This window comes from Pelecanus crispus, chromosome 5 (assembly GCF_030463565.1).
Source record: "Pelecanus crispus isolate bPelCri1 chromosome 5, bPelCri1.pri, whole genome shotgun sequence".
Classification (NCBI taxonomy): Eukaryota; Metazoa; Chordata; class Aves; order Pelecaniformes; family Pelecanidae; genus Pelecanus; species Pelecanus crispus.
The window spans coordinates 13272068-13290154 of NC_134647.1; the positions used below are offsets into that span (position 1 = coordinate 13272068).

The 18087-nt window shown below is 42.4% G+C and overlaps 1 protein-coding gene across 1 annotated transcript in view; it reads right to left on the bottom strand.

The window, feature by feature from the left end:
• The window catches only part of PDIA5 (protein disulfide isomerase family A member 5), an 84682-nt gene that overhangs the window by 6887 nt on the left and 59708 nt on the right, over positions 1 to 18087 (bottom strand). The window contains 1 exon segment of the mRNA XM_075710825.1: positions 5704 to 5774. Within this exon segment, the coding sequence (XP_075566940.1) occupies positions 5704 to 5774 (71 nt within the window).

Genomic DNA, 18087 nt, shown 5'->3' on the forward strand with positions numbered 1-18087 from the left:
TATTACTCTCAGAAATTATCTTCATATTCATCTGCCAGCAACAAGTTACATGGAAGTTCACTGGAAAGCATAGGTTAGCAAGATCTATATGCTTTGCCTTGTAAAAACACTAACTTTGTTCAACCAGAAATTTCAGACAGATTAAGCATAAGATATTCCTGATATGTTTCACCTCTCATGAATTCCCTCTCACCAAGAGGGAAAAAACCCTCTAAAAATCTGTAAGAGCAAGAAACTCTCCTAATGCTGGTGTAAGACTTACGTGTGTGTGTGTATATACACACATCTGTCCATCATGGAAAAACCCAGCGTAACAGCTTTCAGAAGGCAAGACTGGCTTTATGGAGATTTTCATTGTTAGAGCTAAAATCTAATTTCTTGAGCTTTCCTAACTTTCCTCTAACCAGAGGGAAAAATCCACTGAAAAAACACTTCAGGAAGAAAAAACCCCAAATTGCTCTATCTGCAACACGCACAAAACTCCACGGGGTTATGGATTCTCCATAACCCAAAGCTGTGCTGCCTTAGATATTGACAATACATCATTATATACAAGTTCTCTCTCCAGAGGCAATGCCGTTCAGGTTTATCACCATCCTGTTCAGTAGCTGTAGCAAGAATAGAATAGTTATCAAATGAAAAGATAGTCAATCAGAGACTGTGGACCCCAGAGGAAGTTCCTTGGAGTACATCCAGCTTTCTTAATGTTATTGCTAGTTCCTCACAACTGGTATGCAGCTTGTAATAATTAATAATACCAGGTTAGTAGGCATAATAATAATAATGTACAATAATTATGAGTAATAATAAAAATTAAAAAATAATACCAGATTAGTATGCATTTCTCTTTTATTCTGTAGTCAGTATAGTTTAACACAACTCTAGCAACATCTGGGACTGGAAAATATCTTTATCTGAAAAGGGAAGTCCCACAGCAACATTTCATGGTTTTACCAAAGAAGTGGGAGCTTAACTACAGAGTTACAGACACAACTCCGCATGGCATTAGAATGTGAGCAACGTATGACCAGCTCTGAAGAGCTCTTAAAAAAGGAAATAGAGCATGGCATATTGTTCAGATGAAGTGGTCTGTTCATGAACACAGAGCTGTTGCAAAAATCAGAACTTTTCATTTAGGTGCTTAAACAGAAGCGGAGCTATGCTGAAAATGTGACCATTGATCTCCATGTGCCTCAACTGTAACAGAAGGATGGTGGTTTTGGGTTTTGGTTTTTTTTTTTTTTAATTTTTTTTTTTACTGTGTAAGTGTTAGAAGGAAAAAGGAGTACTTGCAGTACCATCTAATCATACATCAGGAATAACTGTTCCCTTCCAACAGAATTACAAAACAACTTTTTGCTCTAGAGGGATCTTGCAGGTAAGGAACACAATTACATCCAGCAGTTCAAATAGATGTGTAGAAAATTGAAAGTGGGATCCCTTGACCTTCCAGGTAACTCCTCCTTTCTATTCTTAAACCTCATTCATTTTAACAGTTTGTCTCCCAGTCACCATATGATGATATAGTAAAAACACCCTCTGCAATCCTAGTTGCTCTCCTGTTAAAATATGTACTGCCACACACTGCTTTATTGATTCAAGGAAATAAATCTCTGCTGGAGCTAATATTGACTTTTGTTATGAAAATGGAAGTGAATAACTAACTGAATATTGATTTGAGAGAGGAATGATATATGATAAGCTTAAAAAAAAAATTTAAATAAAAGTAAAATTGCAGCATGGAAAAGAATGCTTCCAAGCAACATTTTTAAAGTATAGTCAATTCCGGATGCCAATTACCTGATTATTAGAAAAAGAAGGCTGTTGTTGCCAAATGTCTTAAAAGCACCTATGAATAAGACAGATGCACATTCTTCTCTATGATCACTCCGTAGGTTTCTATTTATATTACCTGTTCTGGATCCCAACGGCAGTTACGAGCTGGCCTGCTAAAGCTTGTTGCAATTCAGCTACTGTTCTCAATATGAAAGGCCTTGCAAATGGAAGATTCATTATTAGCTGCCCTGATGTGCCGCAGCAGCATTACCATAGCTGCAATTCATCAGCTGTTCTCAAAGCAGGCCTGTTTGCAAAGGGAAGATCCCTCAGTAGGCACCACAATGTACAGTGCTAACATCACCATATTTAGTGGGTCTAATTAAAAATAAATTCAACACGTGCTTTTTAAGCAAATAGGGATCAAATTCTTGGCCAAACTAAAATATTAACTCATTTAGATAACTCTGTACAGCGATTTGGTTGGTATAATGAGTTTAAACCATGGTTTGCAATACACATTGGGGGCTCACCAGTTTCACTGCTGTCTTGCAGCCCCCCACTAGCACCCCAACTCACCCCATTAGCTGCACCCTTTCCAGCAGTCTCTGCCACAGCTGTTTCTGTACAAACTCACTAGAACCCAGCTGCAGTGCTCTGATTTAGGTCAGTGCATTTTTACAAGAACAGTCTTCTGTGAAAGTGGAGATTGGTCAAACAGCAGCCCCTCTGGGGGAGTTCCAGAGATTTTTTACCAAGAGGCCTTGAGGAGTCAAGAGCTTTCCTTCAGCAAATGCAAGCCAGAGCACCACAAATCAGTTCCTTCAAGCTGAACTTTAGGATCAGCCAAAAGGCAGAATGCAGATTTTTTGAAGATTCAGCCAGTGCCCTTTCAAGAGTCTTTGGAGTAGTTAGTGAACACGCCTTCCAGCCCTTCAATCTGTTCAACAAAGTGACAATCCTCACATTTGCATTTTCTGACGTACACTGGTCACTGCCAAAACTCGAGCTGTGGCGCACAGGCCAGAGGCTTTCCCCTGGCAGCTGTATGCAAAGACCACAGCGCCCCAAGGCAAGAATGCTCCAGACGTTTGGTTTTTGGTTTTTTTTTTTCCTTTTTCTTTTTTTTCTTCCTTTTTAAATAACTGAAAGCAATATACTAACTGCTTCACTGGACTAGCCTCTCCACTGATCTGGTCTTACTGGCACTGAATTTCTCCCGCTACATGGAAAGACGCGGAGTCTCTGGTTTATGGGTTACACCCAGGGCCGTGTTTTGCAATAGCCCTAGGCAAGCGAGCGGCCTTGGGATTTCTGCTAAAACCACCAGCAGTGATGTGGCCAACAAGAACTGACATTTGGGGCCAATGTTCCAAGCACTGCATTTTTAAACTCCGACTCCAGCAGTGCAGATGATGAAAAAGTACACAGCATTTACACACAGCCCCGGGGGAGGGGGGGGCTTCTGCGCCAAAACCACCCCCTTACAGTGAATCTGCAGAGCCAAAGACACGTATTTAACAGCTTCAAGCTCTGCTCATCTTCAAAATTCCAATGTAAAGACTCAAAGTCTCCCAAAGGATACCTTTTAAGATAACATTTATAACCAATCCAAGGCTGGAATATTTTTGATTGTTCTTTGGCTTCTGCGAAATTAAATGTTTAATTAAAAGTCCACCCCTATTGAAAAAGAAGATACAGTTTAAATGCTACCATACTGTGTTAAAGTGAAAAAACCTTTCTCCGGGGGGGAAAAAAAGACACTACTACATACTAAAAATGAAAATTAGTAATCTTTCCCTGGTTTTGAAAGAAGAAATACTTCTTCCCTCTTAAGCAGTAATTTTACAGAAGTTTGAAACCCTACAGAACTATGAATCAGCCAAAGTTTGAAGGCTCAGCCCAGTTTGAAACATGGGAATGTTTTCTGCCAGTTTGAAACCGGGCAGTGCTGCTTCTGGGAACAGCCATGTGCCCTTCTGAAGTCTTAAACGGGTTCATTTTCTTTTCCACAAGGGCACAAACTGGCAGCAAGAAGCACCTTGGCAGGTTATGGCTGTACACAATTAAATAGGGCTCCCCAGATAATCAGTCCCTGGCACTTTCATAAGTCACTGGGGTGGAATAACATCGTTTTCCCTAACTGCACACACCTCTCTGAAACTGTACCAGCCTTAATATTCCCTACTGGCTCTCCTGTTCCAACTCATTACATTTTATACCTCCCCACTTCAGCCCTAAACTGAAGTCAAGAGCAGCAACTGTCAATCACTGCTCTGCTCTTGGAGTCTTCTCATAACCTGCAGTCTGAACCGAAAGCTTCACAAGCCTGCATTTACCACCACCACCATGTCCAATAAACTGCACCATGATTCAGATTGCTTGTTAATACACCCTGGGGCTCTAATAAGCAAGTTTCACATTGTTTGGTGCATTTGCTTCATCTCCTCTGACTGAAATTTTAATGAGTTTAGGAAAGAGAGGCTTCATTGGGAACTACCAGCAAAGCGGGAAAACAAGGATAGTTTCTCAGAGATCTTGGAAACAAACAAGTAACCAAAAGGCATCTGAGCACACAAGTTTACAGCAGTAAGTGAACTGAAAGCTGAATGCCTCTAAATCTTCTGTGTGCCAGAGGGCATAAGTGACGGACTTCTAATTTTATGCAGTCAGTGATACAAGAATGATTTGTTTCTTGTCAATCTTCTGTGAGTTACAGAAAAGATGAGAGGTAAAGAAAAAGAAACATGACAGAAATTCTTCTGTTAAGGCAGCAGGCAGATTAATAGGGGTATGACTGTTAAAAAAATTACCTCTTCATTTAGAATAGAATACAGAATAGAATAGTTCAGTTGGGAGGGACCTACAACGATCATCCAGTCCAACCGCCTGACCAATGCAGGGTTGACCAAAAGTTAAAGCATGTTGTTAAGGGCATTGTCCAAATGCCTCTTAAACACTGACAGCCTTGGGGCATCAACCACCTCTCTAGGAAGCCTGCTCCAGTGTTTGACCACCCTCTGGGTAAAGAAATGCTTCCTAATGTCCAGTCTAAACCTCCCCTGGCGCAGCTTTGAACCATTCCCATGCATCCTATCGCTGGATATCAGGGAGAAGAGATCAGCACCTCCCTCTCCACTTCCCCTCCTCAGGAAGCTGTAGAGAGCAATTTCCCTATTAAATTACCAAATCTTTTCCATGCCACACCTAAACACAAAGCAATCATGAAATTGGAAAAAATTCAGATATGAGAATGAAATACAGTTCACTCAAATATAATAAGCAGGTTTCCAGCTAATTATCTGGTTAAATCCAGTGGCTCAGGTGTTTTTTTTTAATCCCAGATATGCATGCACTCAGTTAAAATGGTTCAGCTGACACAAGGAAATTAACTGGTGTGCTTCAGCCATCAGATGTATTTTCAAGGCAGAAGCACAAGGGTGCTAGTAGGGCCTGACATCCTGGACTCAAGTCAGCCAACTTGCAGAAATATATTATATTTATGCTATGCAATCAAAGATTAGTTATACAATTGAGGTCTTCAGGACTGTCACACAACTTGTGGTTTCTCCACATGCACCCCAACGGCTGACAACAGTTGAAGGGGAATGGAGATGGCGTAAATTATCTTTTATTAATCTTTCAATGAGAAAGAATGTGTTTTGCTTCATAGAAAAGAATTCTTACACAATAAATTAAACAGAAAAGACAACAAATTAAGGAAAAGAGAATATGTTAACTCAGGTTATTAATAGGGTAACTCAGTTTGACCAAAAAAGATACAACTCATATGATGCAGATACATTTCTCTTAGTGTAACAGCAATTTTACCTACAAGCCTACCACCATATCAATAAGCAAGGCCTATAAAGTACAAATGGTGGAAAACATTCTTAAATATCTCAGAAATAATTAACAGCAAGTTACCTTTCTATCTTCTTTAAAGACTTCAGCAGCAGTTGTAAAATGCGGAATGGCATTTTTACAGTGGGGACACCCTGTTTGACACAGGAAGGAAAAAACAGCATAAACATTAGTTGTAAATAAGATACAGGGACAAACTCAAGACACAGGGTGAATTAGTAGAAAATTTGTGTTAAAAATTATTCTAGACAAGAGTTCTCCAGTTCTGGGAAGAGCGGGACAAAGCATCTGTAGACCATGTGTCAGCTACCTGAACTTAAGCACGTGTTTAAAATCCCTCTGACTTCAAGCAGTTTAAGTGTATACTTACAGTTACAGGACATCCCATACAGGGACCACGGTGCAGGGGGCTTTTCTCTATCGCCAGTCCCTTAAGAGCATTTTAAGATCGCTAGCCACAAATGGACAAACTGCTTCCCTGCTGCCGTACCTCCTCGTGGGTATTACCACGGAGGTTATTACTGCTGTTGCCACAGATACCGGCTACATTTGGACATGGGAATAAAGACAGTGCAGCTGTGAACAGGAGGAGGTTGGAAGTTGGAAAGGAAGTTGCCGGGAGCGTTTAGAAGTGTTTGGGAATTGCCTGTGTTGGAGCCAAGCCATTGGGGACACAAGGGACGGGAAGAGAAGCGAGTCCAACAGGCTACATAGCTTTCACTTACGGAGAGCAGAGGTCCCGTCCCCGGTTAGGATGACTCTGCCGGCCTTCCCAGAGACCTTCCTCCTGTTCACCACAAACGGGCAACCCCAGAAGAGTTTTACAGACACGGCACACAAGAACCCCACAGCTTTGTGCGGGAGATGGGCTGATACTTGTTTGTACCACCACAGCACTGAACAAAAGGCCAGTTCATCCCTTGCTTAAACAGACACTAGATTTACTCAAACGTTTCAGAAGAAGCCACAGAAGGGGAACAAGAACTGCTCTCTTGATTCAAGATTCAGATGTGAGCGCTCTTAATTCAGAAGCCATGTTTATTGTCTACAATTAATCTAAACTACTCTCAAGATATCAATACGAAGTAAGGCTATGAAAAGGAAAGTATCTGCATATATGTAACAAATTACTTTTTTCAAGCACAGCATAAAGAGTTGTTCCTGAGCAAAGACTCAGGACACTGTTTTTTGCTTAGATGCAGGGGAAAAAAGGAATGGACTCACTTCTGTCAAGACCGTAAAACGCTAGCAAAGGCAAAAGAGTTCATCCTGCTATTATTTCTGAATAGGAACAGAACAGAGCACAGATGAGTTGCTCACAAGCTCCAATTACAGCTTGTGCTACTGTTGTTTACCAGTATTTTACAATTACGAACAAGCGGCTATGTTACTTTTAAGTCAGTACTGAACAAATGCCCTCTTAGGAGGCTTGCAGCCACCCTCTCATAAACTGCACTCACTCTTTCAGCTGACAAGAAAAACAGTATCTGTGCATAAACATTGCACACCCCTTTCCACAAAGGAAAGGCTGCACACCCCCTTCATCTTCACCAAAATGCAATTTCATCGCTTGCATGCACTGCTTTGAATTTTAGAGGATTTTTTTCTTCAGAATAGGATTTTGAAAGCACTGCAATGACACACATGTATAAATACTCTATGTAGTAACTAAGAATACCAAAAAGTCAAGGGCACATTTCCTGGGAAACTGAGGCACGTCTGCAAATCCATCTTAATGGCTTCAAACTCTTTATGCAGCATAATGACAGTCTACCCTGATGGCAGCTGTGTTTCAGTGGAAGACAGTGCAGGTCCTTTGCAGCTTGCAAACTATTAACTTTGTTGAGTCGTTTGGCATGTGCCTGGGAGAAAACGGTCAAGAAAGAAAAAGAGGAGGAGGAAGAGAAGAAGGAGGAGGTGGAGGAGGCTAGGGTTCCAGGCTACTCCCATGTCCATCAGCGTACTTTGGTGACCCATTTTCTCTCTCACTGCCTGCCTGTCCTATCTGCCTGATACTGAAAAGCCTTTGGGTCAAGCCTGCCTCTTGACACATCTTGGATAATTTCCTGTACTGTGGGGTGACTGCCTCGGTTGACACAAATAAATCAGAACTGGTGACAACATCTAAAAAGAATTCCAGAGACAAAAAAAAAAGAGAAAAATCAGGCATCCCTAAAACAAGAACACTTGTTCTAGTCTACATGCTTACATGCTGTAGTTTATTGGAAAGCACTTCCAACTCTTACAATAAAATATAAAGGCTCCTAAAAACTTAAACTTTCAGGTTCCCCTTTCTGCTTATGATCTTGAGCTTAAAATTTAGATTTCACCAAACAGCAACTTTCAAACCCTCAATAAAAGATATTTTAAGAGAAACACGAGACTTCATGTCTTCTTATTCCCCTCTAACATCTTTATGATACGTGTGTTTCCCACCTCGTGGGTGCTGGATCTGCAGAGGACGTGGCATTTGGTAAAGCCTCTCTCTAAGCCCCCACTTAAGTTGCAGCAGGTGAGAGCTCCCCATGAGCCACGCTCTTCAAGAAAACCAGAACATGATTCAACAAATAACAAGCATATTCTTTCAGACACAGGGAAGTCCAATGCCTATTAAAAATACGAGCTGTCATTTTACAGGGGCCAGCAGATGGCTGGTAAGAAAACAGCCCAAGTGGCCTTTTAGCTGGTGACTGCTCAGAGAAGCATCAGAAGCTGCTCAATGTCCCTTCCACCCTAGCGAGTCCTCGCTGCACATGCTGCTGCACAGTGTTCAGTAAGTGGCATCAAGAAGGGCTTTGCGCGTGGTTCTCAGCAAAGATGCACATCTTGTAAGGCCAAAACGAAGCATGCGATTATCTAGACTATTACGGCGTTTCAGAAAAGGTAGGCAAAACCAAACACGCTTTAAGGTTGTGGCCAACACCACCACACAGAGAAGCACCATGTAATTCAAAACAACTGATGAAGGAACCTATGCTCACATGGTTTATTTCTTCTTCTCTGTGATCTTCTCATCTTCCCACTCTAATACCAAATGACAAAAAGTTACCTTCATTTACCGATCTGAAACACCATCCCTCCTCCCCTCACTTCTCTCTTGGCCCAACCTCCTTTCTTTACTGCGCTGTGCTTGCGAAACTAAAACACAACCATATGGCTTCTGGCAGAGCTGACTCCAAGTCCAGTAGGCATTTTGTTAGCCTTGGACATCCATCCACAGAACAGATGTGAATTCTACGCTGAATTCCCAAGGAGTTTCAAGGAGTCACCGAAAAAGGGGGAAGGAGCACATCATATGGAATAGCAGAACTTCATCTGTTACAACTTAGAAGGATTGCCAAATGCAGCAAACACTTGGAAGTCACCCAACCCAGTCATTCTATTTAAAGCACACATGCCAAAAAAAAAATAAAAGCAGAGGTTGATGTCTTCATTTTGACAGACGGAAAACTTGTTCTCCCCATTCCCTCTTCACACGTTTATTTTAAGTGTTAACACTATCTTCCAGATTTGAAAGTGCAAAGAAAGGAAATGTACTGAGCACTGTACATGAGGATAGGAAGCGTGCAGGCTCCTTACAAAGGGTTTTCCAGATGGGCTGCAATGGAAAGAGATTAAACTGGTGGCAGTTGAAGGTGTGGGTAAGGTGTCAAGAATCAAAAGGTCCTGCCCCTTCTCAGTAGTATTTATAGGACAGTAAGTCACTATGGACTAAAGAAGTGGGAAGATTAATTCCATTTCATTTTAGTTGAGTAATTTGGGTGCTATGGTAGGCGCACAGGCTTCCTACAATGCGGTGGACTTTCAATTGAGCAGCACTGGAAGTAGCACTTCTGGGAGCAGAGCCTTCTAACATAGGTGTAGGGCTTTGCTTTACCAATTTTCTTTCTTCATTTTTACATCACTGTCAAATTTGATCTCAAGAGGGTTAACAGCAGATGTGAACTGAACAGTAATTTCCTGTGCCTGACTTGAGAAATCTGAAAGAAATCTGCTCCTGGAACATCCAGCCTTTCCACAGGATCCCAGCACTGGCGCTCAAAACCTCTAATCACTTCTGCAAATCTCGAGCTAACTTCATTTCCTAATGCAGAAACACACTTGCATCACCTGGCAGGAAAGCAAGAGAGCTTGACATCTAATGCACATGCGGTAGCATGTGTTGAGGCCATTCTCTGTTCCCAATCAGCAAACGACACAGCTCTATTACAGCTCTGGCCAGATGTTCTCACCTCTCCATGCTCAAAATTCTGCACTCTGGAGGCCCCCCCGTGCAGCCCGTGGTGGTATCTGCTCTGCCTGACTGCTGAAGCCTGCCAGGGGATGAGGGCTGCCTGCTTAAACCACAGGTTCATGGATCCATATGAGAATACCTGTAGTAGAGGGGTTCTAAGTTCCCTTTGCACTACAGATTTAAAATTTTACATGAACCCAGTATTTTCTGCAGGCTTTTTTTCCACCATTCATGCTGTAAAGTTGGTAAGGGCTGGGAAGGCACACCGCAGTACAGTCACAGCAGGCACCATCACATTCCTCACCTTGAAAACCAAGTAGTTCTCAAGTGATCAGTACATGAAAAATATGGTTTCTGTGGGTAAAAATTCAAGAGGAATTGCTGATGAACAGCAGACGAGGGAAATCAAGTAAGCAAGCAAGCAGGCCTCATTCAGACCCATTATCACTGACGGGGAGAAGGAGTCAGATTAAATCTCCTCTAATTAGAGAGGCATTTAAAGGAAAGCTAGTGGGTCTTTTGGGAGTTGAAGTGATGGAAAATATACAGCCCAGCTTATTTTCCATGGACTGAATTTACTGATAGCAGAAACAACCACAAGGTTTAGCATCTTCTCTGGGTGTCTTTGAGGAAAGAACCAATGAGCCAGTGTTGGTTTGGGCACAGAAAGGTGTTGGAGAGGCCAGCACAGAAGCTGGCTTCATCCTCATGGAAACATTGGTTTGAGGACTCTGAAGAAATAAAAAACTGCAGGGCTGAGCTGGATGTGGTTTCCAACACGATGCCACAAAACATTTGTATACATGATGTAAAACAAAGATATCACACAGGGAAACAGAAAAACTGAGTAACCTCATCACCTTGCAAACTATTTTTTTTTTTAAACAAAAAGCAGACTGAGGAAAAACAATATAAACTGATTTGTCAGGCAAGGTAAGAAAGACACAAAGCTAATATTAAAAACCAAGTGCACGTTGCCTCAGATGTAAGAGTAATCACACAAATGTTGTGGTAGCAATTCAATAAATCCACAGAAATAATATCCTGTATTCAGAATTGTAAACATCTCCCATAATTGCAGGGTCCCATGGGACGCAGAAGGGATGCAAAGAGCATTTCAAAGCAATGGAACAATCAAGTGAATAACCTACATATCTTTATTACATCAAATGGAGAATTTTTCACTGGACAGGGTTTCTTTTTTTAACCAGATGAATTGTTTAGAGATGATAGCGAATCAAAAGAAAAACTTAGAGATTCTTAAAACTTCAATGTACAGAAGTATTAGGCCCAGATGGCAATTACAAAGATGTCTCCAGCCTTGTGCATGAAACAGATGCACCCTGTTGGACAATAGTCACTTTATTACATTTAAAATAAAATTGTGTGAAATGTTCAGAATTGCCTAAAGGAATCAAGTTCTCTTTCCAAAGAACACAGGTTTCTACTTGCTTAAATATGAAAAACGTCCTTTAAGTTACTTCATGCTTTGTTTAATTTAAAACTACAAAGCCCAGTGATATAATATAACCTCTCTACAGCTGAACAGTACAAGGTTAATTCAGTTTCCTTAGAAGAGTGGAAGCTGTATTAGCATAGCACATAGAAGAAAGGTGAAGCTGTTTTTAATGAAAATAAATCAAAAGCTAACAATTTGTACAAAATAGATAAAGGAAGTAAATGGACATCAAAGCAGTATCTACAGTCAGCAGAGGTAACAACAATGTTTTAAGTATGTAAGGGGCTTTAAATGTATTAGAAGCAAAAGAAATCCAAACAATACTAGCAATAGCTTTGAAAGAAAATGATGGAGTTGTCAAAAGGAACTTCACTGAATATATGAACGAAAATACTATGTAGGTGTGGAGAGGACCTCTATGCCTGGCACCTCCAAAATGCTGTTTGCAGTTCTGGGTCCGCAAATCAAAACTGAGTTTAAACTGGAGGGGGCTCACAAGACCCGTAAAAAAAATAACAGGACTGGAAGGCACGTTTCATGGCAAAGGGAGTCAGGAAGCTCAGTGTGTCAACAGCTTAAATGCAAAGATTAAGAAGCGATAGAAATAGAGAAAAGTCAGTCTAGTTTTCATTATAACAAGCTATTCAAGCTGGGTGCCAAAGGTTAAGAAACCTCCAGAGCTGGCTGCATGCTGAAGCCAGTCAAATTCAGAGAGGAAATTCACATTCCCCATCACTAGTGATTTTTAGTCTGAAAGGAAATGGTTTTCTAAAAAAGATGCTTTCATGCAGTGGTTCTCTGCCTGATCACACTGCAGCCTGTCCTTGACTCACATGTCTGAGCTGAAACTGCTACAGAGGTGACATGGGTTTGCTGTCCTTGCATCACCATCTCCCGAGCGGCCGGGAGCTGCAGCGCCAGCGCTGCCCCACAGGCCAGGCGAGGACGACAGCCCCTGCTGACCCTAACCCGAGCATCCCAACTAAAATGGCTCTACACCAGTGCAGATCGGGCATTTTGAATTCAGAAAGCACTACATCTTGTACTTTTTGCCACCATTAATACATAATGATGTATAAACCCACCCATGCTGTTTCCATGTGTACATAATAAAATCTGATAAGCAACAAAACGGTATGCATGTATTTTACGTCAGATTTTTCAAAGAGGCAGTTTAAACATGCGTGCATTTTAATGTTGTAGACTGTTTCCATATCAAATATACTAACTTAAACTCTCAGTATTTTCATAGCGAAGTACTGGCCAACTCCTTAAAGGAGATCTTGAAAGCCCGGTGATTTTTGAGACCGTGGCATTTGTGCTGTCCGTGCTCTGTACTCAGCATGAGGAAGGGCTCTGCTCCCCCTTCAGCCCCCAGCTTCCTTTAGTACCTCTCAACAGGTGATCTCAAGTGCTTTAACTAATATCAATTAATTACGCTTCAAATTGCCCCTAAGAGAGACAGGCGTGATTATCCCCCTCTGTCATTACACCCAAGGTTAAATGGAGTCAGGAAGAGGTTAAGTGAGTCTCAGCGTTCACAATCCTACTTGACTGGGAGCAGGGCTGCAAGGTGCTGACTCCATTCATTCAACTGCAAAACCATCAGGGTCTCAGAGGGCTCAGCACATGGCAGGATGGAGCCCTCAGCATGCAAAGTGCAGAGCAGGGAATGACTTTCCGATTCCCCATCTCTGCTTGAAATCATCACCGTCTAAATAACAGGGGTAGATAGTGCCCTCCGTTATTGGTTTTTAAATGACTGCAATTCTAAGCAAGTGAAAGCAGCACATTGCACAGCTATCAAAGCAAACCCGGGAGCTTGTAGACCACAGAGTAAGGCAAAGCCTGTTTCCACTTCAAGAGTTCCAAGTGATTAACTGGAATTAAAACAAGAATATTACTTGGTCAATCAAGGAAAGACAGGCCACAGACAGTAATTGCACAGATAAGAGCTGAAAATGGGTATACTGCTTAAACCAACACAATTCGTGTAGCTACAGAAGTTATTGAATCCACAGGCAGACTTGAGAAAGGCATTTGGAGATGTTCCTGAAAGGTTAATTTGCTTTTGTTCTACCAGTAGAGAACTGGAGGGCCTTTTAATTGAATATCTGGAACCAAAGCTCATTTTATGACATGACCCGACACATAGCATAATCATATTTCCAAGACACAAGATATTAGTAATTGAAAGGAGGGGGATTTGTCCTTTGATTTGGAAAAGGTCAGGAGGTTTTCAGTTAAGCATCAGGTCAACCAGGGCTTGCCTCGCTACCCTTAACAACAACAGGCAACCTACTACCAATTTCACAGCCTGCTGGTGGGTTTTGTTGCATTTTTTTTTCCAAGCTATCTGAACTCTTACTTTGTAGCACTTTGGGGGTATACAGAGGACACGAGGGATACAAAACCCCAATCTTTGGAAACCACAGCCTTAGACATGAACAACTGCAATAGCAGCAACGAAGTCATCAGAACAAGCCAAATTGCAAAGGTGAGAAGAGGAAAGACTCAGCACAAAACTCCTGGACTGTTTTATCCACTACGAAAGGCAAGGACACGGCCGACTGCAGTGAATTACAAATGGCATGACAGCACTTGGCATTTGGCAACAAGAAATCCTTTAAGATGGAAAGCTGTACAGCAAGCCACCTCTAGACAGAAAGGGTTAAAGAGCAATAGTTACATGCAGAACAAAACTTAAGCGTCTGTTCCAGCAGACCTGGATTTTCCAGATAAACTGTGTCACTGGCCCGCATGGCACAAACAAAGCTGGTAACAATCAAGTCAGCATCAGCCTTGGTTAACTGCAAACATAGTTCAAAAGCAAACAAAATCATTTTGCCATCTAACATGCCAGTAGATGCAACTGGTAATCAGCAGATAAACTCCTCTGAGTTAGCAGAGGTCTGGCAGAGCGCTGGGGGAGGCACCGCTGAATTGCACCTGCGCTAAGTGAAGCTCAAAAGCAGCCCCTGTTACGAGAATGTTGCATCACCAGAAAAAGCATCTGTGTTATCGGAAATGGGTTTGACAACAGTGCATAAGGGTGGGTGGCATATTCATAGTTAAGGGCCTCCTAATGTACCCCACACAGACTTTACGTGACGTTGCACCAACACAGCTGTGTGTCTGCGAGGAGAGAACTTCGCAGCGCAAGGGCATGCACTTCCCTCCTCTTCCCCGTCTCGCAAACCTGAACTGTTTATATACAGGTAACATTCTTCACACCAATTCAAGCAGCTGTAGCATTTTAGGGTTGCGACAGATTTAAAGCATGAATGCTGTTTCACAAAACAAGAGGAGCTGGATCACACCGACAAACTTAAGTTTAATGCCACAGCTCCACGACAGCCACCTCTGAGCACTTCTGTCACGGCTACGCACAGTCCTGTGAAGTGCCTCAACTTCTGAGTTGAGAGCAGTTAAAACTGTTCTCTCGGCGCTAATTAATATCCTCGACACAAACACTGGGGCTAAGAGCAGTTCTGCCAGCCTGCGTGCAGAGACACTCTATAAATTCACCCTTTATCAAAACCAGCCTGTTAATGGGCTCTGTGGCATCAGCACTATTTACACCGACAGGAATGCACCTCGCTAGCGTGAGCCTGTAGCAAGAGCACCACTAACGCAGGAGAGAAACCAGTCAGCGGCGGAGCTAACATATCAAAATTCTGCAGTGCCAGCCCACGCAGGATTTAAAACCTCATTATCAGAGGGTCCAGACCTCACTTCTGCCTCAGTCAACAACCAGAAAATCCTTCCTACAAGGGTTTTTGCCTTGAAACTGATTCTTTCTGTTCAGCATGTTTTTAATAATTTTTGATAGCTTAAGCTTCATTTACAAACACGCACTTTTTGTCCAGGCTCTTTGATACAGCCTCCTAATGAAAACTTAACAAGATGCGCTTGCAAGCGACGGGAAACCCTCTTGGTGGGAGCCAATCCGAGGCCATCATGGGACACTGAATTCATCTGTGCTGCTGCTTTGCGGGGTGCATCTGGACCCATTAACTCAACTGTTGAGTATTTTAGCCCCCTCTGTGCATGCTTCATACAGAACTATGCCACGCATGTCTGCTCACCACTGAGACCCAGACTGGTCATCTCAGGCCCAGCAGCCACTGGCCGAAGCCTCAGCATCCGTCAAAATTGCCGTGTTCTGATACAGCAGTCCAGCTTAGCCAGAACACAGCATTATCTCACCCAACCTTCCTGTGCAAAGGCTGTGCAACCAGCTTTGTCCCAGCTTACTTCAAAAAATGGGAGGGATGAAAAGGAAATATTACTCCTTTCTTAAGAACAGCTTTTTGATGACAGCTTGGGTCCCACAAGCAAGCTGGCAGGGCTGCAGGAGCGTACTGGCCCTCCTGGCTGTTAGCATTAACAGCCAAAACACCGCCTGTACCCACTCTGCACACAGTGCAACCCACTCTGGCAAGGACTAAGTGCTTTTTTGTCATTGTGTATTCCTTGATGCATAACTTGGACAGAAGAAATTGGGCAGTTTTTATTGTGAAAAGACGGAAAGAAGCATACCAAGATACATAATGATTAATATTTTGAACAAAGCCTGTAGGTAAAATTAAAGCAAGTTTGCTTTAGCTCTCAGCATTTTATGTACCACTGATGAAACACACAGGGATGGGCAGAACTGATTTAGTCAGAACTGAAAAAATGTGATACCTATCTGATTTCTTACTGCTGAAGAAATCCCTGTCCCTGTCTGATTTCTTACTCACTTCTTACCGATGGCCAGGAGATGACCCATCAGACAGTGAAGATGTCAAGATTCCTGCTTGACTTGGAAGCCAAAGAACTCTCTTTGTTTTACATCAGAACAATACCCAGGTACCATCTCCCACTAACAGCTTAGAACACCACACAGCCTTTTCATGGCTCAAACACAATCCCAAAGTCTTCTGTGATTTTACCAGGTGCAACACAGATTAAGCACCCCCATTCACTTCTTCCAGACCTGAAAGAAAAACCCTACAAAAACTTTAAGTGAAGAGCCAAGGAGGCTGATGTCTCTTAATTGCACATCCGCTTGTCGCAGTACAGCCACTTACTCAATACAAAAATACCTCATTAAAATCATCCTTAGCATGGTTTATTTCTCGGTGTTCTTTGGGTAACCCCTGTGGGTCAGGCTTCACCAGAAAATAACCTTTTCCAGCTGACAAAAATAATTTCCAGTGAAGTGAAAGTTTCACTGCTGAACAGAGAACCGGAAATCAGCTCCCAGAAAAGTATTTATTAAAAATACCCATTCTGTGAACCCTGTTGAGTCCCACAAATTGAGGCCACTTGGCAAGTTAAGAACATTGGCAACTGCCACCCTTACGAACCATTAAAAGGGAGCATTCTCCCCCTATTATTTCTCATTGCTGCTGAAAGACTTTATTTTTTAAGAATGCTTATTACCTTGTGTTTTTACAAAAGTAGGAACTGAATGAATTTGCTCAGTGTCGAGCCCTTCCACTAAAAGCGACTCATCTGAAAAATAAGTGCTCCCCCCCCTGTCATTTGGACCTGTTAATGACTGGTCTATTATATATAATTCCTTTTTCTGACACAGTTTCATATGCAGTCTCTTTGGAGGCAGCAATCTCGACCAAAAAATGATATGAATGTGTTTTCATGTGTTGGTGTCTCATACTTATGAGCCATGAGTGGACAGCTTCTGTTTCTGTGCAAGAATTAGTAGGGGATGTTATTAAGCCTTTCCCACGTAGAGAAAATCAGAAATTGATGGGAAGGGTAAAAAACCCAACACCAAAATCAACAAAACAAAAACTAACCCCAAAACAAAAAAACACTGTGTATTTCAAACTCCAGTGTTACTATTCCTAGAAACACAGCATTGCTGAGGTTGGAAGGCACTTCTGGAGATCATCTAAGTCCAACTCCCCTGCTCAGAACAGGGTCAAGTAGAGCAGGTTGCCCAGCACCGTGTCCAGTTGGGTTTTGAATATCTCCAAGGATGGAGATTCCACACCCTCTCTGGTCAACCTGTTCCAGTGTTCAACCACCCCCGCAGTTAAAAAAAAACAAACCCAAACCAAAACAAACCAAACAAACCACTTCCCCTTATGTTTAAGCAAAATTTCTTGCGTTTCAATTTGTGCCCATTGCCTCTTGTCCTGTCCCTGAGCACAGAGGAGAGTCTGGCTCTGTCTTCTTTACCCCCCACATTAGGCATTTAGGCATACTGGTAAGATCCTCCTGAGTCGCCTCTTCTCTAGGCTGAACAGTCCCAGCTCGCTCAGCCTCTCCTCGTATGTCAGATGCTCCAGACTCGTAATCACCATCGTGGCCCTTCACTGGATTCACTCCAGTACGTCAATGTCCTTTCTGTACTGGGGAGCCCAGAACTGGACACAGCAATCCAACTGTGTCTCACCAGTGCTGAGCAGAGGGGAAGGATCAGCTCCCTTGACCTGCTGGTGACAGACACTCTGCCTATTGCAGTCGAGGACGCCCATCTATCGAGTCTGCCTCCCCAACTTTCTACAGCAGCAGAAAAGACCTAGGATAAGTTTGAGGGAGCATCACCCAAGAATAGCTAAAACTTGACAGTCACATCACCAAATTATGACATCAAAAGGGCATATTAAATCTTAGGGATGAAGAAAGCATGAGAGGGAACCATGTGAGTTTTAGAGAATGTGATAGTCATTAATTTGGTATGGGTCTTTGCATTGGCTCGACAAGAAATTCCATGTAGGACTCCAAGGGCTTCTCCAGA